The 27191-nt window shown below is 53.4% G+C and overlaps 2 protein-coding genes across 2 annotated transcripts; both read right to left on the bottom strand.

Moving 5' to 3' along the window:
- LOC110390318 (C-C motif chemokine 19-like) lies at positions 14097-16958 on the bottom strand. Its single transcript, XM_021381570.1, has 4 exons — positions 16636-16958; positions 16009-16132; positions 15601-15697; positions 14097-15077 (listed from the first exon to the last, which is right to left on the bottom strand). Exons 1-4 carry the CDS (start codon positions 16691-16693, stop codon positions 15057-15059), a joined length of 300 nt encoding a protein of 99 aa, XP_021237245.1. The 5' UTR covers positions 16694-16958; the 3' UTR covers positions 14097-15056.
- Positions 20858-23557, bottom strand: LOC110390233 (C-C motif chemokine 21-like). Its single transcript, XM_021381464.1, has 4 exons — positions 23414-23557; positions 22620-22740; positions 22382-22535; positions 20858-22182 (listed from the first exon to the last, which is right to left on the bottom strand). The coding sequence occupies exons 1-3, from the start codon at positions 23478-23480 to the stop codon at positions 22397-22399; spliced, it is 327 nt and encodes a 108-aa protein (XP_021237139.1). The 5' UTR covers positions 23481-23557; the 3' UTR covers positions 20858-22182; positions 22382-22396.

Here is a 27191-nt window from a genome sequence, read left to right on the forward strand (position 1 = left end):
CTTATAAACTTTAGAGTCCAGGCTTATGTCAAAGAAAAGGGCTGCTGGCTGAGGGAGAGCAGAAACCTCCAGAGCCTTGCATATCTGGGCTAGTGCCAAGCCTTGCCATGTGCCCAGCAGCCCACAGATGTGACACAAAGGCGGCCTGGGAGCCAAGTACACAGGCAGTGCTTGGAGTTCTAAAGGTGCACGGAGCTGGGGGCAGCTTGCTCAGAGATTTAGCTGGTGCTGGATGTGGCTCTGGAGCAGCGAGATGCGAGGCTGGGGTGAGCAGCAATCTGGGATAAAGGAGAGGGCTCCAGATGCCAAAGTCAACTTTGCCTCCAAGCTGCAGAGGAGAAAAACAGGAAAGGACCATGAGAGCAGTCCCAGTGCCGGCACCTCCCTGTCCCTCTGCTGGGCCAGGGCACTTCCTTTGGGGCTGGGGCTCCTTGGTGGCTCTGGCTCCAGCAGAGCTGGCAGGAGGTACTGCCAAACCCGCCTCGCCCTGATGGGTCACGGGGTGGGTGGCTGCGTGCAGTGCCTGGCTGTCTCGGGTGGCACAGATCCTGCCAAATGTCTGGGCTGGCCCTTGAGCCCCAACTGCTCTCCCCTGTCTCTGCCAGGACCAGGGCGTGCTTTGAGCGAGAGGAGGCGGTTGTCTGCAAAGCAGCTCTCACTTTGCTTTCCTGCAGCATTCTTCTCCTCTAAGGAAGAAGTAGAAAAGCCCCAAGGAGATCCTAGAAAACACAGGCATATGCATGTTCTGGGGCATGGGAGAAAGGAAGGAATACATACACAGATTGATTCATCGGGAAGGGAAAATGCATGTACTGAGGGAAAGAGTCTATAGATGTATAGTGCGATGCAGGGACTGCTGGACAGAGGGAGGAAGGGATGGATGGGTGGGTGGGTGGATGGATGGATGGATGGATTTATGGATGGATGGGTGGATGGATGGATGGATGGATGGATGGATGGATGGATGGATGGATGGATGGATGGACGGATGGTTGAACAGTTTGAATACCCAAATGCCATTCTAAGCATCAAAGATATTCATTGTGCAGGGACTGATTTGTAAAAATGCCTGGCAGGCCAAGTCCATAAGATCTTTATCAGTGCAAGGACAGTGCTTAGGGACAGGTCACACCGGTTACCTACACACCCAGTCACCATGGAAATGTCATCACAGCTGGCACAAGGAGACAGAGCCTGAAATAATAGTGAGGCAGGTCCCAGAGACTGGCAGAGAAGTGACATCTCAATCCCCCTTATTTCATGCTGTCCCTACAGTGTAAGCAGGGCAGGGATCCCACCCCAGGGGGACAGTGAATCCAGACACAAATGCTTTAAAAACCCAGTGACAGACATTCACTCTGGCTGTAGATTTCAACTTATCTGCCAGCAGGACATCTCTGCCTGGGGTCTTGAGAGAGTGTTCAAGTTCCCAGTTCATGGCAGTCCACTGAGGTCACCCATATTTATCTTCATCTGCCCCTCTTAGTAACTGCGAACTCCATGTCCTGAAAGAGAACAGGAGGCATAACCCGAAGACCAGATGTGCTGGCACCCATATGTAGGGAGGGAAGAGATCTGATAACTCTTCTTGCTTCCCCATCATAGACTTCTCCCTGCAGGAATGGGTTGCTTCTTTCCTTTCTTTCTGGAGCATCTTCACTCCCTGCCTCCAGGATGCGTTCTTGCCTTTCACAGCCTAGAAATGCCAAACAGAGGGACGCAGAGGTTCTGGGAGGCTGAAGCCACCAGCTTAGCTGCTTGTGATGTTCCCAGGAAATGGCTGTTCCCTCCTCAAACCAGCAACAGTTGGGATACCTTCACCAAGCACTGAGCTCCCTGTCTGCTTTAGGTTTGCACAGAAAACAGGACTGGTGTCTAAGCAAGAATTCATGTCTCTCATCCAGCTGCCTCCTGAGCTGTGTGGTCTAAAGCAGAGAGGGAAACATTTTTGGAGCTTCTTCATGGAATGATAGGGAGTGTTCTGACCTGCTTGCCTCCCACCAGCTGCATCCTGCTGCCCTGGGAAGATACTGACCAGGAAGGTACCAGTCTCTGGGAGGTTGCTGGGCTGGAAGGCACCATTTGTTCAGGCCGTGGTGCTTTCTCCACTATTCCTAAGCGTTTCCTTCATGTAAGCTGGGCACCAGCACAGCCAGGAGCCCATCCTTCCCCAGTCTCAAAGCACAGAAGGATGCCCAGACCTTACTTTCCCACTAGATGGCAAACACTGCCTTTAAAACAGCATTCAAGGAGTGTCACATCTTCCTCCAGCAGGGGTGGCTGAGAAAATCCATCCTCAGGGCAAAAGCTTGAGGTTGGGACAGGGACTGTCTGCTGTGGGGCTGGGGTGGTGGGACCCCGGCACGGGCAACCCACAGCGGTCCTCCATGCCAGAGACATCCTGCTTTTCTCCCATTCCTTGGATTGCCCTTCCTTCCCACTCTCTTGTTTTCACCCCAGTCTTAGGAGACCCATCCCTGACTCAATGCCCCAGACATGCTAGAGAGATATCTGATCAACCCTGTGGAACACTTTGAAACACGGGCAGCCACAGAGCTAAACCTAGAGGCTTTGCTGGGAATTAATTACGCTGTGGTTTGCAAACCGAAGTTGTGCTCATGACTGCTTGCAGTAGGGCAAGCCCCCAGCTCCATGTGCAAGCTGTTACGCTAGGCATAAATAAAGAAGGAAGGGAGGAAGGCAGTGCAGGTGGATGTGTGTGCTCATCTAAGATCTTCTGCCAGCTCAGATGTGTTTCCAGGCTTCTGTGTGTTTGCTTGAATTCAGCCCTAGAGCATCTCATGGTCACGGCACTAACCTCATGCAGGAGATTTCTGTGAGTTTTCTGCTGGTCCTGGCACTGCTGCAGTATTTCTGTGCAGTTAAATATGACATGTCATAGCTAATGAAGGAGCTAACTGTGGACAGTAAAAATTTAATGCAGGCAAATCATGCCAGTGAGACAACACCAGGAAAGGAATGTGTCACGTCAGCTCCATGCAGAGGATGGGGTCTGGGGAAGGATGTTCATGAACTAGCAGCAGTAGCTGCATTTTCTCCATGAAGAGCCGAAAGCCTTGCTCCTGGCAGCGCCTGCTCCATTTGCTGCTTCCAGTGTTTCCTGCACAGGGCTGTCATTTGACATTGCTTATTCTCAGGTGAGGAGGGTCCTCTGGGCTTCCCGGACACTTCCTTTGGGAAAAGCTAATGCCTCTTCCTCCTTGAGGATGGGAAGTCCCTCTTGGGAAAATGTAGAAAATGAAAGGATGAGCGTGGTTGGGGAATAGAAACCAAGGGATCTGGTGAGCGGTGTGTGGCTGAGGACAGCCTGCCTTGGCCAAACCCACTGCCCCACCACAGCCACCACCAGACCACAAGCGGAGCAGGCTGAAGCCCTTCTGGCTCACTCCGTGTCTGGGCTCCTGGACAATGCTTGTGACAAAGGGATGGTGGTGGGCTCTGGTGTGTCCCAGTGGCCAAATGCTTCCTGGTTCCTTTGTCCCTGAAATCAGCAGAGCAGCAGTTCAGCATGGATATGGCTGTGTCACACTACACAGTGTGATATACAGATCCAGGAGTGTCTGACACAGGGAAAAATATCTGGTTGTCCAGCTTGGGTGCCTGCATCAGAGAACCTCCAGTGCCCCCCAGTATAACTAATACCTCATTGGCCCTGGCTATTGGCTCCATCTTTGACCTGAGGACACCAAGGGATGGGCAGTTCCCCTTGATGTCACAGCCTTGCCATGACGTGTGTCTGGCCTCAGTTTTCCAGCTCAGGTCCTAGGAGTGGTTCTGGCACTTTCCTGTAGGCTCAAGGTTCTGGGATTTTTCATCCTGGGTGGTTTTCACCAAGCAGATGCTTCCTACCTCTGTGTGGCACCTGGTGGGTGATTGGCTGCCATGGACAGCATGCACCAGCCTTGCTTTTCCCCACATCTTGAGTCCGTGGAGGCTGGAGCCTGTTCGGGCCATGGTCTCAAATGGTCCCAAGTCAACCAGCAGGACAGGGGCTCTGGAGCAATCTGGCCAGCCATGTCCTCTCCTCCTGAAGCTATGAGACCATCCCCATCCCTCTTCTGCTGCTGACAACAGAGAGCGTAGGCTCAGAGAATGGTTGAAGTTGGAAGGGACCTCTGGAGATCTTCTGGCCCAGCATCCTCCAGCACAAAGCAGAAATACCAGAGGAGCTGCACCATGCTACTCCAGCTAAGGCTCTGTGGGATTTCAGTGGTTTGCTTTTTCTTCTTGCGTAAGTACCTTGGCTCTGCTCCAGGATGAAGTTCTGCAGTAGATAACATTTTGTTCCTTTCATCACATTCCTGCTAATACAGAAGTTCCTATGCTGTGGTAAAGAAGTAGTGGGTGACCCCCAGACCTGACTTCTCCCATAGTGCTTCCTGCTGCACAGGGCTGCCTGGAAGCCCGCAAGAGACATGAAATCTGACCAGAGTCTAGAGATGAACAGAAAGGTACCAGTGCCAGAAGGGGTGTGCTTTCATTTCCTCCTGCAGGCAGACAATTTGAAAAAAAGAACCTGAATGGATCTGCTGCCTTTGCCAGCACACTGCCTGTGAAAGGAAGTGAAAGTTCCCAGCACAGGCTCCAGCACAACCCATCATGACCACAGCTGTGGTTCCCCGGTGCAGTAAGCCCTGTACCCTTCTCCAGAGCCCAGCTGGCAGCCAGCAAGTATGAAAAAAGCCAAACGGACAACAGCACATAAGGAGGCTGCGCACCATGGTGGTGGGAGATGGCAGAAAGTCAAAGCCATGCACGAAGGGGGTGCTGCCCAGTTTGCATTTAGGATCTAGGATTTGCTGCCGCTCACCCTGCTCCCCCTCCCCACCCCAGTGCTCCTTAGCTGTCCCAAGAGTAACAAGGAGGCCGCAGTGCAGCATGCACTGCCACTGATGCTGGAAGCACGACGCAGTGATAAAGTGCCTGTAATCCATCAGCAGCAAAGGATGAATTCCCACCAGCCCTTGCAGAAGTGAGGCTTGCCTCGCCCTGACCTTCACGCTGCCAGCTTGCATGATGTTCCCCATAAAATCACTGCGGCCATGGTGGCATTTCAGTGTTCTCCAGAATAGAGAAGGAATCTTCTTGCAAAATGCAGGCACTCAGTTACAGCCTAGCTGGTGCAGTGCTAGAGGAGAGGGGTCAAGATGAAGGGGCAAGAGCTGCAAGTGTCCCTTTAGGGATATTATATTGCTGTGAATAATAACACAAATGCATGCAGGGCTGTGCAATCTGCATGCCTGAGCAGATTGTAAAAAGGGTGATAAAACACTGAGCTCTCCGGTAATCATTTAGATTTGCCTTCACCTTTTCCTTCCCCCTTGAGGACAGTTACTGGGCTGAGTTTGTGTATCTTGTACCCCATAAAGATATTAAGAGCCCTTTAATCTACTGCTGTATAATCAGCAGTTTATTTTTCCATGGAGGTAAACAATGTCAGTGCACCACATTTGCTGCGTGTGGCTTGGAGCTCCTGAAAATCCTCCTCCGTTAGCTGGGCAGTGCTTAATGTTTGCACATGCTGCAGGCCAACCTTGTCCCGTGCAGCTGCAAGTCTGGTGGTTTCTCTGACCTCACAGGGGCACAGTGGCATGGACATGTGCAGAGTGAAGTGTGTTTTCAGAGTGTCAGCAGGGACAAACTCGGAGTATGGCACTGGGCAATGTGGCTGCAGCCCTGAGACTGGGAGCCCCCAGGGAGTTCTGCTGCCCAGGCAGCACTTCCATTTGCTTTAAATTTCCCACTCAGTCACTGCAGGGGAGGACATTGCTCATGTTATGCCTGGGGACAACTGCAGCACTGGAACGGCTGGGTTGGCCCTGGGAGCACTGCAGTGAGACACTGGGAGGAGGCTTCTAACAGACTTTGAAAGGCCTCCGTGGCTTCCAGGGGTCCAGTGCAATTCTGAGGGGACAGTGGCATTGTTAGGAATGGGAGGGGAGCTCAGGCTTCCAGCAGGCTACAAAGTCACACAGTCAGCCCACAGGTGGGAAGCCTGGACCTGCTGCCCACACCTTCCAGCAGTCCCTGTGCAATTTTGGGGACCCCTCTCTCATCAGCTGGGCTCGGAGCTTCCAGAAGGAAGGACCTGGCTGCCTTTTACTTATCCATCACGCTGACTGATGCCATGAGTCCTCTCCCCTCTGTTTCCTGTAAGAAAGGATTCACAAGCACATCCCTCCTCAGCAGGGCACAGGGCCAGCCTGGCTTATCAGACACTGAAGAGCCAGCCAGGGACTTTCCACTCTTAGCTACTGTGCCCTGGTAGGAATACCAGCCTGGTACATTCTATTGTCTTTGGAGACTTCCCCAGCTCCCATGCCCTCTGCTGCCTTTGCACTCTTGGCAGCTCTGCCTTCCAGCTTCGTTCCCTCTGATGACTTTTTGCTGGCCTTGGTCACACTCTGCCTGGAAGTCCTCGGTCTCAAGGATTTCCCATAGGAAGGCTGGGAAGGAAGGTGCAGACCCCTCTGCCCCGTGGGAAGTCCCCACTGACCCAGCCGCCATGGCCTCTTCCTTTGCAAGCAGCGGAGAAAAAAGGCTCACTTGGAAATTTCTGAATTAGACTCTGTCCGTTCTGTCTCTGATGGTCCATGTAAGAGTGGCACTGAGCTGCCAGCTCTTCAGACAAGAGCTGGTACCTCCCCTCATACTCCTGGCTTTCAGAGGAAGACCCCTGTAGCAGTTTCAGATCAAAGCATTGCAGAATTACCTGTCCATCCTCTTCATGCTCAGCCTGGCGCTGAGAGCATCTTTGCTGGAAGAAAAGCATCAATACTGAGCAGACTGAGGCTGTTCAAGTACTGGCCCAGAAAGGGGAATGATTTGGGTGGTGGGTCCAGAAGCACTGTATTACTGCAACCATCCATACCTTAAAAGGAGCAGGATCCAGAGCGGGAGAAATCCCTTCCCGGATGAAGATGAAGAGGTTCTGGGAGCAGGAGAGCAATGACCCCCTGAAGCCCAGCCAGAGCTCTTGTAGAAAAGCCCTCTGGGGTCATATTTGCAGGGGTCAGGGCCCTGCTGGAAGATGTTGTTCTGTGCCTGCAGTTGCCTGCATGAGGTATGGGAAAGGCTGCAGCCTTCACACTGATGAATCAAATGAGGCAGAGCCCCTCTGCACAGCTGGGAGCTTCTGCTCCGCACAGGCTTGCCCTGGCAGCCAGCAAAGCCATGATGGATGGCCCGGCATGTCCTGGCACACTATGGTCCCACGGCACTCACTGGAGACAGCTGCAGCACAAGGAAGACAAATGAGATCCAGAGAAACCCAACCTGCTCTCTGCCCCCTTCATCTCTGTTTACATCTGCTTTTTCTTTCAAGGCCATGTATCTCCTTTGTTTAGGAGTGTGTGTGGCTCTTGATCCATTTCCAGATATTTTCTGCTCAAGTTTTTCCTCATTCTCTTACAGCACTGAGCATAGAAACTTTGGGGCCTATTTTGGTTAAAATTCCATTGCTTCAGACTCTTCAGAATCACAGAATCTCATAATCACAGAATGGCTTAGATTGCATGGGACCACAAAGCCCTACAAACCCCAATCCCTGCCATGGGCTAGTTGCCCCCACCAGCTCAGGCTGCCCAGGGCCCCATCCAACCCGGCCTTGAGCAGCTCTAGGGATGGGGCACCACAGCTCTCTGGGCAGCAGTGCCAGCACCCCTATGCCTTCTGAGTCAAGAATCTTGTAGTCTGTATAACTAACTGCATGCAGCCCTCAGACATATAGCACAAGGTATAGAAAGACCACCTCGCCTGCTGGGATACTGATAGACCAGAAAAATAGGGAAAAGAAATGATTTTGAAAGACTATCACAGGTTATTCAGTCCATCCTGTGCAAAGCCAGGGCCAACACAACTCAGAAGATTTTGACTGTAAAATCTGCAGCATTTCCTTAGCTGACCCTTCTTAATAAGTGGAATTTCCCCCCAGTATCTGACCCCAAGGTTTCCTGTGACTTCTTGTGCTACTACAAGAAGTGAACTCAGAAAACAGCTTCTTCACTTTCTTTTTGCAGCAGCCTTTTGTGCATTTGGAGACCATCTCGTCCATTCCTGGAAGCAGGGTGTACCCAAGTTCCTTCAGGCAGTGGTTGGAGGTCAGAGCATTCAGACTGCTCTCCAGTCAAACTCACTGCCCACCTCTACAGCCTCCCAAGTGGATGCCCACCTTCCCAGACCCATCTCCTGCTCTCCTCCAGAACCACCTCTCCAACAAAATGATGTCCAATATTCTTGCTGAACATAGCTCAGATTGAAATGAAAACAGTAATCTCTATAAGAAACAAGGGAACAGGGCCTGGCTGCATTCCTTGCAATCCGCAAGACATGTACCCCCTCATCACAGAACCACAGAATGGTTTGAGTTGAAAGGGACCTTAAAGACCATACAGTTCCAGGCCCCCTGCCATGGGCAGGGACGTTTTCCACCAGATCAGGTTTCCCAAAGCCCCACCCAACCTGGTCTTGAGCACCTCCAGAGACGGACCATTCACAAATCCTCTGGGTAACGTGTTCCAGTGCCTCACCATTCTCACAGAAAATAATTTCTTACTAATATCTAATCTAAATCTACCTTATCTCAGTTTAAAGCCATTGCCTCTTGCCCTATCACCACACTCCCGGGGAAAGAGTCCCTTCCCTGCTTTCCTGTAGGTGCCTTTTAGGCACTGGAAAGCACCTCCCTCACCTTGCTGGCCATGCTTCTTTTGATGCAGTTCAGGATATGATTGACCTTCTGGGCAGCAGGCACTCATTGTCAGCTCATGATGTGTTTCAGTTCAACCAACAGACCCAAGTCCTTCTCCTCAGTGCTGCACTCCATCCATCCATCACCCAATCTGTACTGATCTTTGGGTTTGCTCTAGCCCAGGTGCAGCACCTTGCACTTGGCTTTCATGGGGTTCACATGTGCCCACCTCTCAACCTGTCCAGGTCCCTCTGGATGGAATTCTGTCCCTCCAGCATGCTGCCTGCACCTCTCAACACCCACAGACTGGCTTCACCCAGCAGCCACAGCACAGTTCCCTATTCTCCGCTACCACTGCACCTGCTGCCAAGCCAGGCTGCTGGTCTGAGCTCTTTGTGGTGTGAGACCAACTCACAAATGGCTCTTTGTAGGGATTTTTTGCTTTAGTCTGCACAAACACTGTTTTAAACGATGGTCCTCCAGCACACAAGCATGCCAGGAGATGTGAATTTTTGCAGCAAGCCACCTGCATTTGATTTGCTGTCAGCAGGGCTGGTTAGCAGTTTAGCTTGAAACCAGGCCAGCGTGGAGAGAGCTTCCCTCCTGCTATCCCTATCATGCTGCAAATACCTCCTGCTCCCGGCCCTTTTTCAATGAAAAGAAGGCATAGTTCTCTAGCCAAGGTGTGAACTGCAGATCTCCAGGACCTGCCCTGCCCACACCAACCAAACCCAGCAAACAGCAGTGGCACAGCATGGGTTCAGCTCAGTGGACTTCAGCCCTGCCTCTCCCCCAGGACAGGCAGTGAAACCCCATGGGCATCGGCACTGGGAATTCCCTGCAGGCAGCTGGCTCCAGATTCTGAAGTATCAGCTGAGAAATGAAACCAAGCACTATGAGTGCTGGATGAATCTATAATTGCAGTGTACCTCAGACACTTCTGCTTTTATTCTTTGTAAGACAGCAGCTGCTATCTATCCTTTAATACACTGGTCAGTGCCTTTCCAAAAGCCACAGCATCTAAGTGCAACTACAGTCTGCAGAGCACTGCAATGAAAACTCCTAGAGTTTTCCACCAAAGATCATCTCAGAGGCTCAGAAGACACTTGACAGTGCTAATTATTTGGAGCGGCATCTTCCTAGAGACAGTGGAAGGCCATCGCTTGATAATTTAAACAAGATTAAGGAACATGAATATAAACACAGTTGTGTGCTTTCGGTGTAGGGACAGTGCACAGCCCAGCAGAGGAGGGTTTTTCCCAGATAACACATCTGCAAGAAGGAAGCCTTTCTATCTGTGGGAAAGCAGAGACAAGTGAGATGTGTTTGGAGGAGGCAGCAGACAGGGGGCTGCAGATGGTGACCCCTCCCAGTGGCACAGCACAGCTGCCACATCCCTCTAGATGAGTACATGATGGCCAGCAGGTAGGCAGAGCTAGGTCAGAAGGGATGGAGGGACTGGGACAGAAGCTCCTAAATCTCTTCTTCTTCCCCACTCCACAGCCCTTACCCTATGGTTCTTCCTCCTGTCTGCTCCCAGGTGGATCTCAGGGAGCTCTTGTCAGTTCCTTGATCCCCTTCCAGCCCCATCAAAGCCATGGGTGCCCACCTGCCCTCTATCTCCTACAGCCCTAGAGCCATTATGCCATACAGATGTTGCAGAGCACTTGAGAGAGAGAAGGAAGTTGCCCCCAACCTCCTGGCCAGGAAGGCACACCAGGCACAGCCTTTCCTACAAGCATGGTAAAGCAGGAAAACGTGAAGGAGAGCTGGGGCGTGCCACAGAAAATGGAACTAAGCCCCTCACTGATATGTACCACGTTGCTGGGAGAGATGGATTATGAGGAAGGTACTTTCCAGAAGCTTCTGGCAGCAGGACAGATCTACTATTTGCTTGTCCTCCTGGGGTTTCTCTTTCATCTACAGGTTTTACTGCTACCATGCATAAAGAGAAGATGGGTGCACCTATGGGCAGAGAGGATGGCCCCCCCTCCCTTTCCAAAGAGTGCTCTGGGAGTGGGTAAGGGTGCACCTGGTTGGTGGCTGAGCCTATTCTGCATGTAAAAGCATGGAGCTGAGCCCGGCATGGGGACAAAGGTCCCCATGTCAGACAGCCACTGGGCTTCGTTTGACTGCAGGAACCTGGACCAGGAAGAGCAGCCTGGTCCCCTGCTCAGAGCCAAGAAATCAGACCATGGATTCTCCAGGGCACTAGGAAAGGAGCAAAGCCATCAGGTGCATAGGACAAGAGGGGACATCCCAGCCTGTCCCCTGCAGGGGGATGGCAGGGGTTTGCTGCTGTTCCTGTCCTCTGGTAGATGCTCTTTACCCTGCTCTCCACAAGCATGACCAGCTATGAAGGTCAAGCTCTGGGGGAATCAGCATTCAGGCACCCAGAAACTCCCACATCCCTTCTCCTCTCATCAAGATTCATCCAATATGTTTCAAGCCTCAGGAAATGCCTGTGAGACAGGTTGGGGTGAGAACCCCAAATCCTACCAGCAAAACTTGGATCTTTGCTCAGAATGGGTTTGCCCAGGGTTGTTGGAAACTCATCTCCCTCCTTTGCTTGGGTTGGGTTTTTTGTGGTTGTTTGGAAGGGTCTGGCTGAATATTCAGGCATGGAAAGTCAGAACAAAACTCAAAAGCTGATGGAGAAGCAAAACTAAAAGTCCTGGGCTGGGGGTTGGTTCTCTGTGGGGCTAGGAAGGCAGTGGGAAGCCCAGGCCCAGCATTTTGGGGAAGGTGAGTGGGATTCATCCAGCCAGCCCCTATTCTGGGCAATAAGAGCTGAATCTGCTCATAGTTACAAATTCTAGTATTTGCTGATGGTGTAGGCTGTATCATGCCACAAGGACAACCAGGATAAAGTTTCAGGTGTAGCACCCATGGGGGGAGCAGTTCTGCTCAGAGCCATGCAGCTTGGCCAAGGGTGCTGTCAGCTTCCCACCAGAGAAAGCCTGGCAGAAAGTGTCCAGACAAGCAGAACCGGACACGATGCTGTGGGATTGAATGAAGAGCCAGAAGGAGCCTGGGGCAGAGAGGTGCCAAATTTGGATCCTCTCCATCACCCACACATGTCGCTGATTAGGCAAAAGCTAACAGTGCAATGGGAAGAGACCAGCAGGGCTTTTCCCGACCTGGGTTCCCACTCTGCCCATCTGTCCATGAGTCTCATCTCCCCCACACAACCCAGACAAGTCTCTGAGCTCCTGTCAGCTGGGCCCAGTGCTAGTGCCAGGAGAATTGTGCCCATGGATAGCAGCCCCTTCCCATGGCACCAAGTGGAGGATACAACCAGCACAGCGAACAGCTGGTCCTTGCACTTGGACACAAAGGCCACAGCAGATCATGCCTACTCTATCTTGTGTCCACCTGGGAGGCATCTGAGGCAGCTTCTACCAAACCTGGAAGAAAGAAAAGAGCTCTCATAATCCCAGCATTGAGACCTGGGGCCAGAGAGCAACGCAGAGTATGTTTGTTTTGCTTGCATATGTATAGCCTTGCCTTTCTTTCCTGGCCTTGAGAACAATAACCAGAAGAAGAGCTATTTTGTCAGCTCCCTTAGAAAGCTTTCTATTCATAATGACTAGTGAATCCATAATATGAGAAATATTGTTCTCAGGCACTGATAAATCACCCTGGCTGATTCAATTGACACTCCAGAATACTTCATATCACAGTGGTCTGTGCAACGAAACCCTGGACCTACTGAGGGCATGTCTGCATCCCACAGTGACAGGTCCCAGTCCACTCTTTGGATGCAGAGAGGCTACGCAAAGAGCAGGAAAACACAACTGGAGAGAAAGAGACAAACAAGAAGACTTGGAGCACTTTTACTGAAATTGTTTCTTGGCTGCGACCCAACATTTTGCTGCTTTCTCCAAGGACTATGACCTCTGAAAAGTCATTGACTTTTTATATATATATACCAGAAAAACTCGCTGTGCTGTTGTTTCTTTTCAAGTGCGGAGTTCTGCTGGCTTGGAGAGAATCCCAAGAGATGGGCTGAGGAGCATGGAGAGCTCCAGGGTTCTCCCCACCAGGACCATGCATACTGCCCAGGGAAGCATATCCTCTCCTTCCCTCAAGGACTGCAAGAAGTGGGAACCAGGGCACTGTGCTCCTTCGCTCCTTGCCTCCAGCCAGGCATAGATTTGGTCTATCTCAGGCTGAGCCCACCAGCAGCAGTTACTCAGCCTAGGCATGGATCCATGCTGAGCATCCTTCTCGTCCCCACTGCGGCCCCTCACAGGTCATGGAGTGAGCAGCAGTGTGACTCTGCCAAAGCAAGCACCAATTACGCTCCCTTCCCACTCATATTATTTGTCTTGGCCTCTCATCCCATACCAGCCTTCCTCCTCCTCCTCCTCAGGATTATATTGCTGGAGCTGTCACTGTGCTTAATGAGCTGGGACAGAGCAGGGGAAAGGGCTCTGGGAAAGTTACGGTGAGAGACAGCCAAGCCTGGGGCACTGCAAGTGCACGTGGAGAAAGAGAAGGACCCTGCTAGGGGGAGAAAGAGAAAGAAACCCTAGCCACCAGCTACGGGAGAAGATGAACAAGAGGGTAAAAGGTCTTGGTGGCAACAGCCACCAGCTGCCTAGGCATCCCTGTGCTGCCCCCCATGAATGCCATCCCTGGACAACATGGTGTCCACATCCTTCCTGCCCTCAGAAAGGGTCCCTTGGTCTCCAGGTGCTCCTAGACTGTGTTCAGTTCAAATATCAGTCACGTGCAAGAGCATGGTGCCTGGCTGCTGGCCTTGCCACACATGGCATCCGCTTGTATGCCCCATACTTCAGCAGAAAGGAGCAACTTTGTTCCAATGTGTGGCTTGGATGAAAGGGCAGCTCTCAAGGGGACCTGAGACCATTTTAGGGCAGCAAGCCTTATGGCAGACTGACTTGGTTTTAGAGACTTGATTGTACACAGCCCTGGTGCACAGACCTGAGAGCAATTCAACCCAAGCCTCCTAGCTCATTGGTGATGAGGGGCAGAAGCTGGTGTTCTGCCCTCTGTGCCTTACCCACGGATGCACCTAGGAGCAGAACACTGGGATTTTCACCAGGATACATTTCCCCAAACGCTCTTTCTCTTGTTGTGCAGTCCAGCTGCTCACTGGTACAGAGATGCAGGCAGTCTGAGCATGTTGTGCCTCAGTTTCCCTCCACCACAAGGGCAAAGCTCCCATTCCCAGCAGCTGTACTGGTGGCACTGAAGTGGCTTGGTCTTGGAGATGCAATAGTTCCATGCTCCCTCCCACCTTTCACCCTCTGAAATCATCCCTCACCCCCTGAAAGACCTTGTTATCACCCTACGCTCCGCACACCCCCATACTCTGTGCTGTTCTTTGGGCTCAAAGACAAGGCAAGACAACAACCCATGGGCTTTTCTTTTTATTTAACAAAATCACAGCATTTTTTTTTCTTAAAGAAGAAAGGAAGGAAGGAAGCAACAAATGCCTGTAACTATTGCACTGAATAGATCTAGCAGCAAATACCTGAGCATGGTGTGAGCGCTGCTCCTGCATCATTGCCAAGAGCAGTCTTTGATCACGGTGGCAGGCGCAGGGACTGAGAAGGATGGCAATATCCCTGAGTGATACCCATCACCATTTGCATCCTGCAGGCAAGGCCCTGGCCAAGCGGACACCAGTTGCATCACAGCACCCAGCAGTGCCAGGATGGGACATGCCCCAGTGATCTTTTACCTGGCTGTCCCAGAGTCTGGCCCTGGCTCCACTCCACCTGATAGGAAAGTGCAACAGGGGGAAAGCTGCAAGGAAGTCAGGGCTCAAGAGAGGAACTGTGTCATCTGTTCCCTGAGGATAACATGGAATCAGCATGGTGGCAATGAAATCCCCATCTCTCCCATTCATCCCTGTGCAGTCTTTACTGGGCAGCCCTTCCCAGGGATACAGAAGGGCAAAGGCTCGAGGCTGATGATGGAAAACCAAGGGAACAGACCAGTGATGGAAATGTGATCACAGGAAGGATGAGACCCCGACAAGCCCATCTGCAGGTCAGTCCATTGAATCAGCTTCTTGGCCTCAGTGGTGGCAGAGGTGATGCTGAGAACCCTTGAAGCCAAGACTCCTGTCAAGCAGCCCCTGGCTCGGCCAGATGCAGGTTTCTCAGTCACAACAGTGGCAGAAGGGAGAAGAGAGAACAGAAGAGCTGTGCCCAGCACCGTGCACTGACACAACTCCCAAGGTGGGTTGGTCCTGTGCACCACAGCATGATGTAGAAGCAGGGTTGGCTTCATGGCTTCACAAGCTTCAGATTCACAGCTGGGAGCCAGCCCTGTTCCGGGTGCTGGGGCTGGGCACAGGCTTCTGCAGAGCCTAATTGCCTTGATTTGGGACCTGGGGAAGAGAAAAACCAAGCTGGGATGAGTGTGGTTCTGAGACAGGAACCTCCTCAGTGCCCCCTCCCTGCAGCTGAAGTGGTTACCAGGACCATGGGCAGAGCCACATGTGGATCATGGAACAGGATCATAGAATCTTTTGAGTTGGAAGGAACCTTTCAAGCTCACATGGTCTAACTCCCCTGCAATGAGCAGGGACACCCAGAGCTCCATCAGGTGCTCAAAGCCCCTCCAGCCTGACTTTGACTGTCTCCAGGGGCTGGCATCCACCACCTCTCTGGGCAAGAAGAGGGCTTCCAAAGCACCCACAAACCTCATCACAAACCCTCCCCATGGAGGTGCACATTGCCAACTCCAAGCCAGCAGGGCAGAAGCAGGGGCTTCTGCTTTGTTCCCAGTGCCATTTGCTGTGGCATACATCAGTCCCGCTAGGACTGGAACAACCTGTCTGGGGGCAGATCCAACCCATTCCCAGGCTGTTCCCATTCCCCAGCACATACAGAGCAGGGCCAAGCTCCCACCTTCCCGGCAGAGCCAGCGTCCAGCTTCTCTCGGAGGCGCAGCACCCACGGTGCTTGGGGTGGGGCACAGAGCCGCTTGCCCCTCGTGGTGATGAACCTGCCAGGTCCACAATGGAAAAGAAAGAGATGCCCCAAAGATGTTCCTGCACAGCTCGAGTTCTCACCCACTGCCTCCATCACCATCCTCCTCCACCTCCACGTTGTGAAGACTTTTCTCCACATTTTTCCCAGATTTTCACCTCCCAGCAGGTTTGTCCTGCTTTGTCTGAGCATCTCCAAGTCCTTCCCTTCTCTTTGGCTTCCTTCCCTATTCCCCAAACCCAGTTCATCCCTCCTTCACCCTGCTGTGCCTCCCTCCCTGCCTCCTGCAGGCTCCATCCCCACCCATCAAGGGACTATGGCTCTTACACAGTGGCAGGGATGTCGCAGCCATCCTGCACCAGCTGCATCCGGTAGTCCTGCACTATCCGCCGGGGGATGGGCGTCTCCCTTGTCCGCAGGCAGCAGTCGAGGACGTTGTTGCCAGCGTACACTGGAGGAGGAACAGTACACATGTTCTTGAGGTCGCTCCTGGGCTTCATGAGCAACGGGGCCGTGGAGTGGGTCAGGAAGATGACCACTTGGTGGAGGCAACCCTCCTGCATGCCTGGAGCCCTCCCACGTCCCCAAGCCAGAGCCTCCAGTGCCAGGGATGCTCCCGTTGTGCCGGGGATTGCTTAGGCAAGGGAAAAGGGAAGCACGGGGGCAAAAGGAAGCATGCAGATCCCCTTGCAGTGTGCACAGGCTGGGCTAGGGCGCTGGGTGGCAGGAATGCTCCACCACCTGTTCCCAGCACAGATTTCTGTGCAGGATTCTTTGTGGACTTTGGGCGGGACGGAGTCCCCTCTGGGACAGGTTACGAGCAGAGCATTCAAGAGGGCTGCAACAAAGCCCCAGCAGTGAATCCCTATATTCCCTTTGCAAATGCAAAAGCAGACAAGAAGCTGGCTCCTAGCCCTTCTGCAAGAGAAGCAGCCGTAAAATGTTCCTTCTTACCGTGCAGGGTACATCTCAGCACCAGGAGACTGAGGCAGAGAAGATGCAGCCGCTGCATTGTGTCACTGATTCAGGCAGAGGAGGAGTGCAGACGGTGGTGCTCCAGGCAGGAGAGGTGAGCTCTGCACAGCTTGTTGCGCTCTGCTGCTGGTGCTCCCCACTGCCTATTTATCTGTCCAGCCCGTGGCTTTCACTTTCTTTTGGTGAAGACAGGGGTGGAAATCATAGCAGGCAGCATTTCGATCTTTGTGCAGTTCCCGAACATCCTGTCAGCTTTCCCTGCAGCCAGCTGCTCAGCCTCCCCACAGCCAAGCGCCTTCCAGGGCATGGGGACTGCGGTCAGGATCCTCACCCCTGACCCTTGGGAAAACACTTGTGAGATCTCATCATGTGCATTTCCCACTCCCTCCTCCAAGACCTCTCTGGGACATCCCCACTGGATGGGGCTCATCACCCAGAGATGAGTGTATATCAGAGCTGCCTGGCTCCCCCTAAAGCTTCCAACCTGTTTGCAGGAGCCTGGCTGCCCCTCCACCTCCATACCCTCCCCATTGCCAGCACTCCAGGCACATTCAGAACTGCCTGAGCTCGGAGACCCTGTGCAGTGCTGGTGGATGGAGCCTGGCTGAGCTCACATGCCAAAAGACAGTGTGGTTTCCAGGTGTCCCAGCAAATGGGCTCATAGCCAAAGAGAGCTGCATATCTTTCTGCAAATGTATTTTCTCAGCACATGAGCAGAAATCCCCCAGGGAGGCTTGGCTGCCAGTGCTCACTGCTCGTGCAGGCATCGCCAGGAGCAGTGAGCACACTTCTGCTGCAAACCTTCAGAGCAGCGCAGAGCAGAGCAGAGCAGAGACAGAGGCTGCCCCTCCCCAAGGTCACCAGCAGGACAGTGCCACCACCACCACCACCCTCAGCCATCCTGCTCCAGCCCTGGTGTATGGCATGGGGGATGCAGCCTGTGGAAGGGACAGTGGACGGGATCTCACCCGTGCCCCATGGGCATTTGGAGAGATGTAGAGCCAGGATCCTCTTGGAGAGGACTGGGGATAGGGGGAGAAGCACCAGCTGCACTCAGGGAAATGCCCATTCACATTAGGAAAAATATTTCCCCACAAGGATAGTCAAATCTTGGATTGAAATCTCAATCCCTCCAGTGTCTCCTTTGCTTCAGTCTCAGCCCTTCCTTGCACCTCAGTGGAGATCACTACACAGGGACAAAGATCTGCTGGGGGACAGGACCTCCTGGGTCCCTCTGCTCCTCTCAGCAGCAGGAGATAGTGAACTGCCCCTTCTGTAGTCCAGGATAAGAAGTAAGAAGAAGCTCCAGCCATGTCACCTGCCAAAGTGCCTCATCCCTGTGTGGGTGCTGGTGCTACCTCGTGCACAGAGCAGTATTCTCCATCAGGAGAGCCCTGCCTGCAGCTACACCCATGCCCGGCATGTCAGCACTGTGCCAGAGGGGACAGGAGGAAGCTGGCAGGCAGAAGGAGCAGTGCAAACAGGATGTGCAAGCATAGCTGCAGCCAGACCCTCCCGCTTTCAGCACTCTCCAAGCTTATTAATTGCAGAGAAATCTTGGTGGGTGGAAGAGGAATCTAGGCAGCAGAGGATTAGCATCACTCATCAGTCCCATGTGGATGCAACGTGGTGCTGGGACCTGAGCTCCATTCATTCTCCCTTGATGCTGGCAAAGTGATCCTGTGGCAAGGAGGATGCTGCAGGATCAGCAGGGAGTGCTGGAGGTCCCCTCCTCTGGGATCCCCCTCCAGGCACTTCTGGGGGCCCTGTCCTCATGGCAAAGGATGGGCCATGAACAGAAGGTAAGTATATGAGAGATGGGAGTGCGTCCTGGGGGGGCTAACTCCTGCAACACCCCTAAGCCCTCAGCCCCTGAGGGCTACACAGGCTTTGCCTTCCTGTGTGGGACACAGAGCTTTCCCAGTGCCAAGTGGGTGAAAGCACGGCTGCTGGAGTCACTTCTGCTCACCAGGAGGCCCATGAGAGGGTGAGGAAAGGGGCTTTCCGTGTTGGGAAAAGGGGATGTGATGGGTTTCCCCCTCTGCTGGGGTCAGTGAGATTTCTAAGAAGAATGTAGTCAGCCACAAAGCACATCCAAGCAACCATCCCACCACCCCCCACTCTGGTGTGATTTGGGAAGAGGAGAGGATGTAATGTGCACTAAGCCATCCGAGCATCATCCAGCACCAGGAACCACAGGCAGCACAAGCATCCCTGAGCGCTCACTCCTGCGTAAGAATTTCTTAATGAAAGTGCGAACAAAGCATGAGAGGAGGGGGGCTCCCCATAGGAAATCCAACCTATCGTCACACATCATCACATCCATCCCTGAACTCTATTCAGGAGGCACCAGTCATGCTGCTGTCCTCCTTGAGATCCCCTGGGCTCTCACCAGGGTGCTGTGCAGTGCTCCGCTCCCCACCTCCAAGCCAAGGAGCTAGAAAGGGCAAAGGGGGAATTCCAGCAAGTTCCAGACACAGCTAGTCCCTGTGTCAGGATCTGGCCTGGCTGCGTTCACCTCATTGAGAAATATGAGACGGCATCACAGCTGTTTTTATTTCCATGTCTCTACTACAGCCTCCCGTCATGGGAGGCTTCCACATGTCTCCCACGGCATCCCAGTCCCTCTGCAGCATGGCGCCCAGGATCTCCTTGGGATCTCCTCCAACTGAGGGAATCTAGTCAATCTGGTTAAAATGGAATTAAGGAAAAAAAAGTGAGCATGCCTTGCCTTTGGCCAGAAGAGAGCAAAGAGGGTCTTGAGGTCTTGGCTAAGTGGGATGCAGTCCTGCGCCAGTTCCTAATTGGCTGACACTGTGGGACACTGAGTGGGAGCCCCACTGTCTACCATCCACTTCTCCTTCTCCATGCTGAAGCAGGAGGACAGAGCCCAGGAGAGCAGTGTGGCTGGAAACACTGGCTCTCCATGACCCTATCTCTCACTTAGTAACCCATAGTCCTCCCCTAGTTCCACTATAAAGGGAAACAAAGTCCAGAGGGAACCATTCTCCTGCAGGGCACATGTCTATACACCACATTTTTGGGGATCACTGCCCTTCTAGCACCCGTACAGCCCTGTAAGCACCAATCTGCAGAGCTGCAGTATGCATGCTCCCATGCGTTGTCAGCGGTGCAGCACGGAGGGACCAACCCTGTGCATGTGTCCCCAGGTGAGCATAACTGGAGCTCAGCCCAGCATCCCAGCCCAGCATGCTGTGCTGCCAGGAGCCCCATCTGTACCGGGTAATTGCTGAGCAGATCATTTGGCCCTTGTTCAGGACTTCCCTTCTTTTGGCTGCAGGTTGTGGTTTCTCTTTTGCTTGGCTACTTTCTGCTTGTCACCTAATCCTGTCTGCTCCAGGGTGGCCCAGCTCCCGGAAATCCTCCCAGCCCAGCAATACTCCTCCAGCCTCTTGCTCAGAGAGCATCCTTGGAGTGCTCCCTGGTGCCACTGCACCCTGCCATGCATGACAGCAGTGTTTTGGTCAGTTCCCATCTGAGGTTTCTGCTACATTTTTCACCTTGTTTTCCTCTAAAACAGTGTTTTTGCAATGAGGATGCATTCAAATGCCCATGTGTGTGCAGGCATGTGGCACATGCAAGCTGTGTTTGTGCTCATGTGTGCCTTGCTGCCTGGTTATCTGAGCCCAAGTACAGCTTTGCCACAAGCCCTTCTTTTAGGGTAAATCACTACAGAACACCTGTAGGGCCGTGGCTTTAACCTGTCTTAGCCTAACGCCCATCTCACACTGAATGGGAGCAAAGCCACACTCACATTTGTCACCACAGAGAAGACAAGCTACACTTCATGTGCTGGCCTGCTCCACCCATTTCCTCCCCCTTTGCCCTCTGTGGTTACAGACATACTTGGCTAGCCCTCCTCTCTGGAGTGTTTTGCAATCATTTTACAGTTCCCTGATGCTGCGGCCAGCAAAAGAGGCACCCCTGCAGGAAGCCATCCCCGCTGTGTGCCTGCAGCCCCATGTCAGCCCCAGCCGGATGCCTGTGCATGCACTCCTGTATGTCCAGAGCAGATCACAGCCCCATTAATAACTCATTTAACACTCCAGAGAGCACGGGAGCACTACTCTGAGTCAAAGTCATGGCTGTGGGGATGATGTGTGGTGCAGCCCTTCCACCCTAACTCATCTTCCCCACCCCTTCCACTCTTCCCAAAGACCATCACGAGAGCCAGGAGGACTGAGTTTGTGTTCAAAGGATATGTTTTATTGCCTTGCATCCTGCCTGGAGCCCGGACAGCCGCACTGTGGCACAGGGCCGGCTCAGTGCCCAGGGTCGGTATCGGGTTCTTCACAGTTTCTTTACAGTCTTAAAAGAATACACCTTGACGCCCACCGGATAAAGCAATCAGCCATATAAATGTACTCAATAGAAGCAGTCAGCTGCAAGTGTTCCCCAGCCACCGCGCTTCCTATACTGATATTGTTAAGCCCCACAAATCGTATTACTGCAATCATACAGCTTAATAGACCTTTACTGACTGAAGTCCACATCTGAAGGCCACGAGCAAACAGCACTGTGGCTTTTGCAGAGCCCTTCCATCATGCCTCAGCACAGCGGGGGGGCTGCAAACAGGGGATCTGCCCATCCACCTGCTTGCAGCCTCACCTTTCAGTGTGCTCAGGGTTTGATAGAACTGCTCGCTGCTGTATCTGCCATGAATTCTGCAGATTCTTCTATTCCCACACCTGCATACCCTCCCGTGCACTATTTCCACCATGCACGCGTTTCATTTTGGAGAATAAAGCCTAAGAGAGTTTCTTTTATCTTTCCTGAAAGCAAAGCACTTTGCTTAATAATGTCTGAATACAGCAAAAGCAAGTGAGGACAAAGCGGTAAAATTGCACTAGAATGAAAAGTTTGCTCTGACTTCATTGCCATTTTATACCTAAAAAAGAAGGATTGAAAAATATCAAAGGATATTTGGAAAAAAACCTGTCTTCCTACAAATGATACTGCAACAGCATGATGTAAAAGCCAAAGGTCAGACCCAGCCCAGCACTACAGCAGTCCCCGTGCTGCTCTCAGCCTCCGTGGATGTTTGTGGGAGGCAGCAACCTGCCTGGACTCCACTGCTTGCAAGCTGGAAAGGAGCAAGTGGGCTGGAGAGGAATGAACTACAGCCATCATTTATTCGGTATAAAAATAAGAGCCATCTTCCAGAAAAGCCAGTCTGCAGCTTAAAGGGTGCTCTGTGAAGCTGCAAGCAAAGCCCTCCAGGCGCAACTGTGTAAAGCAGAGTCTTTAATATAAATACAAATGTATAATATCCCCAAACAAAGCTGCCATCCCACCAGGTGCCTTGCAGGAACCCCCCCACCATGGTGAAGGTGCTCACCACTGGGGCTCAGCTGGGGAGAGGGGGTGCCAGCAGTGGGGAGGGGGCTGTGGGGCAAAGCACAACCTCCCCCCCTCCCCCGGCCACCCCATCTCGCCCAGTGCTGGCAGGTGAGTGCGCTGCAGGTGTCCATTGCTGGTCAGTGGTCAGTGGGGAAAGTGTTCATCCTGGGAGAAAGGAGGGCAAGGAGAGAGTGAGAGTCTCAGCACACCCCAACCTGTGGCTGGGGGACAATGTCCCCAAGCATTTCTCCCACCAGCTTCATCCCCAGGAGCTGGCTGCTAAGGGGATGGATTTGGGATGCAGGGCAGCATCCTTACCACCCTCTCCCCCACCTTGTGACCTCCCTCACTGCCCCTCACCTACCTGTCCAGGCCTGGCTTAGACCTGCTTCCTCTTCTGCCTCTTGGGTTTGCGCTGGGAAGGGTTTCTTCTCCTGTTGTCCAGGCTCTTGATCAGCTTTTGGACAGTGGGGTCGGAAGGAGAGGAGCAGATTTTCATGTTCTTCTTGGTGGTGAACCTGTGAGTATGGGTAGAGGGGTTTGCTGTGGAATCGGGAGGAACACACAGGGAGGGAGGGCTTGGACCACAATGGAGTACTTACACGACAGCATGCAGCACGCATCCCGACTCAGGGCCCTGGATGCTGTAGGTCTTCACCCACTTGATGGGGATGGTCTTCTGGCTGGTCTTCAGACAGCAGTCCGAGGCTGGATTGTCCACACCTGCAGGATGGAGGAGGCACGTGGGATTTTGGCCCCTCATTGAGCCAAGGCACCTTCCCACCCCAGGGGAGCACAGCATGAGGGGTTTGCTTGGCATCACTCCTGGGAGTGATGCTGTGATTGTTTCACACTGACAGGCAACTCAGCTCCACCATGCTGCTCCTTAAAAGAACAGGGGAAAAGAACAGGATGAAAAAAGGCTCATGGGTTAAGAACAGTGTGGTCACTCACCTACTACAGTCCTGAGCAAAACATCTCAACATAAGAGAGATTAATGCAATTTATTGCCTATTTCTAGCGGATTAGAGCAGGGAAAACTAAAGGCAAACTAAAACCACCTTCCTCCCATCCAACCTCTTCTACCTCTTCCCCTGAGCAGTGCAGGGGAACGATGCTGGGGCACAAAAATGAGCGTGGGAGCTCTGCACCCCTGTGCCCCACTACAGGGGTATGTCACTTGCATGTCACCCCTGCACTGCAGCTACTGGGGGGAAACTGAGGCAGTGATGGGCTCTTTGCAAGAGGACCTCATTTTCCTGCCGTGTCCTCAAGCTCGGAGTGCTGCCACCCCACCTGCACTGCACCACCACCCTGTGCTCTCAGGGACCCGGCACTGTGCAGAGCCCTAACCCTAGTCCTGACTCCTGCCCCATGCCCCCCCTGCTGCCCTCACCTTCAGCCTGGTGGAGCAGGAGAGCAGCCGCCAGCAGGAGCAGTGGCAGCAGGATGCGCAGGGCCATGGTGGGTACTGAGCCTCGCGATGCTGAGCAGCAGGACACACAGTGCTGTCCTGAGCCTCGGCTGCTCCAATTTATCTGCGGTCGCTTTGCTTTCGTTTTCAGTCCCCCTGGCAGCCAGCCCACCAGAGGCTGTGTGATAGAGGAGACAGAGGGTGGAGGTTTCCTGTAAGCAGCGAGCCCCCCTTTACAGACCCGTTCTGTCTTGTCCCTGGCTGCCCAGCACAGCACAGCACAGCAGAGGGTGCCACGCGGGGGGCACACCGGAGGCACAGCCCCCAGCACGTCCAGGTGATTTCTGGGCTCCTGTTTCCTACGCCATCCCACAACCTGCCACTGCCTGCTCCCAGCTGCTGCTGCTTGCCTGCTGGCTCCCCAGGCAGTGACCCTGGCGGGTGGCCAAGTCATCAGGGAAACCAGGGAGTGAATCTTCTGCTTCCCCAACCTGTGCTCTGCTCCCAAGCCAAGCCATTCCCCTGATGTAGGTGAGAAGAATCTGAACATGACCTCACATACGAGCTCTCTCAGCTCTTCCCTGATGCTGCTTTGGGGCCCCCCAAAACTTCTGAGTGCATCTCTAATATTGGGATGTGCAGAGTCCAAGCTGCAAATGGGGCTGGGGCAGACAGCACAGCTTGCTCCCCCTCTGCATATGTGAAAATCCAGACCGACTGCACCCTCTTTGTGTCACTATATTGTGGGGACCTGGAGCTGAGCAGGGAACCCAACCAGATGAGGGAAATGGCTGGTGAGATCCTCCTGAGGCCCAATGCGCTGTCCCTCAGGTAGGAGAGGGTGAGCTCTGCAGCAGGACATGCTGGGCACATCTGGCAAGATGTGATTCTGAGGGAGCTCAACTGCAGTGGCAAAACCCAAAGAGAGGGCTCAATCACCATGCCACAGACTGGAAGAGACCAAGGATGAAGATTTCACGACTAAGGATGAAGATTTCACAACAGTCTGGGCAACCTGTTCCAACACTCAAAATGTTCTCATGTCAAAAACATTTTCCTCTCTGTTTAATTGGAATTTCCCTGAGTGCATCCTGTACTGCTGCTTCTCATCCAGCCCCAGGGTTCCCCTGAGAAGAGCTGGGTCCCTGCATCTCTTCAGCCCTCTGGGCAGCTCCCACCAGCAAGGAGCCCCTTTATCACCCCCCTTTCCATCACAGACGCTCCTCACCCAGCCCAGCCTCCATCCCCTCTGCTGACCATGTTGACTGTGTCCCCAGAGCCCTCATGGGGTTCTCCAGTTGTAACAGAGGGTCTGAGTCCCTTCCTTAGTCCTGCTGCCTGAGCTCCAGTGTGCTGCTGGTGAAGCCCCAGGAGTTTTCAACAGTTCCTGATAAAGACCCTCATTATCAGTTATCAATGGCAATGAGTAACCCAGGGGGAGAACAAAGTCCCATCAGAGAGCAGAGCACTGATAAGATGCCTGAGCTCACTACAAGCAGGGGGCAATGGTCCATGGGCTGCAGCAGATTGCCTGTGGGTGCATCTCCCCAGGATGCCTGGCAGTGTGGATTCCCATATGCCATCAGGTGTCACTCCAACCCCAAAGCATCAGTGGCATCAGTGAACACCATGGGGAACGCCCTGGCCTTGCACATCTGGGACAGTCAGAGCACCTCCTGTCCCACCACAGATCCACGTGCTGGAGAAACAAGATCACTCTCTCTTACCTCCCTCTCCTGCTATCCACCCTGATTAAGCTTGTCCTGGTGCCCACATGATGTCAAGGTGAGCTATGCAGAGAGAGGGGAGAGATGCCACTGCCTGCCCCTAGAATAAGACAGTTACCCCAGGAGAGCTCTGAGAAACTGCAGAGAGCCCCTCTGCATTCCTTGCCTGGTCCCAGCTCTGGCTGCTCCTGGAAAGTCCCTTGCTTTCTTGTTTTCAAGCCACTGTAGTAGCATCCTCTGGCCAGCCCCAAACGCAGTCTGAGCTGCTGAGCAAGGTCAGGGCATGTGCTCCCTTTGCAGGCATCACTTTTAGCTGTTTTCTGGCCACTGCAATTTGCATCCCAAAGAAAGCAGCTGTCAGAGCGGGCCCTTACTCCATTCCTCCCAGGAAAGTTGGTTTGGAGGGGCACAAGCTCAGGGCAGGGATACCCAGCAGCATGCTCTGGCTGTGGGCACAGGCTAGGCAATATGCAGAGCCCCATGCAACCTGGGCAGGGGGTCTGTGCCCACCTCCACTCCTGCCTCCCTCTCCAAAAGCCCCCAGTTCACCCTATCTGCCCTGCTCTGTCCCCTATCCCCCACGCCCAAGGTGAAAGCAAGGTGTTTCTGGCACTGAGATGGGGATGAGCATCCCTGTCTGCAGGGGGTCATGAGGTAGATCTAAATTTTAGGAGACAGGAAAGGCTTTTTAGGGCTCTCCAACACCAGCAGCCTCCAGGAGCAGCACTGCCCTGCTCTGGCCAGGCACAATTTCTTGCATGTACCCCCATAAACCAATTGCTTAGCAGTTTGGGTTCCTGCAGCCACCAGAGCTGAGGAACAAGGGTGGAGATAGGTACAGGGAGGAGAATACAGCCAGATAGGGTGCCTTTCTGCAGTGCTGGAAAACTGCCTCTGATGCTGCAGCCCCGCAGGTTTGGGTAGCTCCAGCCCTCCATGTGTCCCAGACTGCAGGAAGAGGGGAGAGATTCCTATGCAATGACCCACAGATCCTATACTCAAAAACAGTCAGGGAAGACAGCCATCTTGCTTGTGAGACTTTTCCAGGCACTGAAACAACCATAGCAGCTTGCAGGACTTGCTCAGATCTTCATTCCGAATGCCCTGTATGTTTGCACCCCTCACCCCAGCACCAGAGCCTGGGATTTGCTTATGAATTACTTCCCCAGCTTGCTGCACTGCAGTTTGGCATCTCACTCCCCATGTCAGGAGAGCCCCCAGAGCCCCTCTGCTACCCCAGCTCTGCTCTGAGCACCCTGTGCATGACCAGATAGTGGGGTCTGCTCCTCAGCTCACACAGGACTGGCCACAGAGGCTCCTCGGCTGCATGCATGGGCTGAGGGCGTCCAGGAGACCCAAGCTGGGGGGTGGGAATTTCCAATTCCTTTTGGACAGTGCGTCCAAATTAAAGTCACTGCTAACAGGAACAGGGTCGCTCGGCTTCACTCAACCCGCTGACCAGCAAATTCCTTCCCGCAGAGCCCCCGATTCCCAGGAGAAAGCCACCGAGGCACCTCGCTGAGCCCAGCCTGGAAAGCCCCCGCCGCTGGGAAGGGGAGTGGGCCGCCTGCCAGCCCACACCGTATAGAAACGTGCTCCATGGCATCCTTAGGAAGCGGGAAAAGAATTGCTGGAAGCCAGCAGCACACGCGCCGTCTGCCTCTCTATCCTCGGCGTGCAGCAGAGCTGACAGGAAGAGCAGGATGAGCACAGCGTGCTGGGAAGCGCAACCCGGGACTCTCCTCCCCGCGAACGGGCACCAGAGCTGTGGGGCTTTGGTGTCCTTGGGCAGAGAGAGAGTTGTGCCCCATGTACCCCAGGCACTCTGATCCCAAGGAAAGGCATTTTCCCAGCTGAGAGTCATGCTCGGAGTTAACCCCTAGCTCACTCATATGCCCGTGGAGGTGTTTAGCAGCTCTGGGAGCAGGTCAGCAAAACATGCAGAAAAAATGTGCATAAAAAATGTGCATGGGGTGAAACGGTGCTGATAGTGGTGAAAGGGACCTGAGCGGCTGATCGGTATGGCAAGATGT

The sequence above is a fragment of the Numida meleagris genome, chromosome Z (assembly GCF_002078875.1).
Source record: "Numida meleagris isolate 19003 breed g44 Domestic line chromosome Z, NumMel1.0, whole genome shotgun sequence".
In the NCBI taxonomy this organism is placed as follows: domain Eukaryota; kingdom Metazoa; phylum Chordata; class Aves; order Galliformes; family Numididae; genus Numida; species Numida meleagris.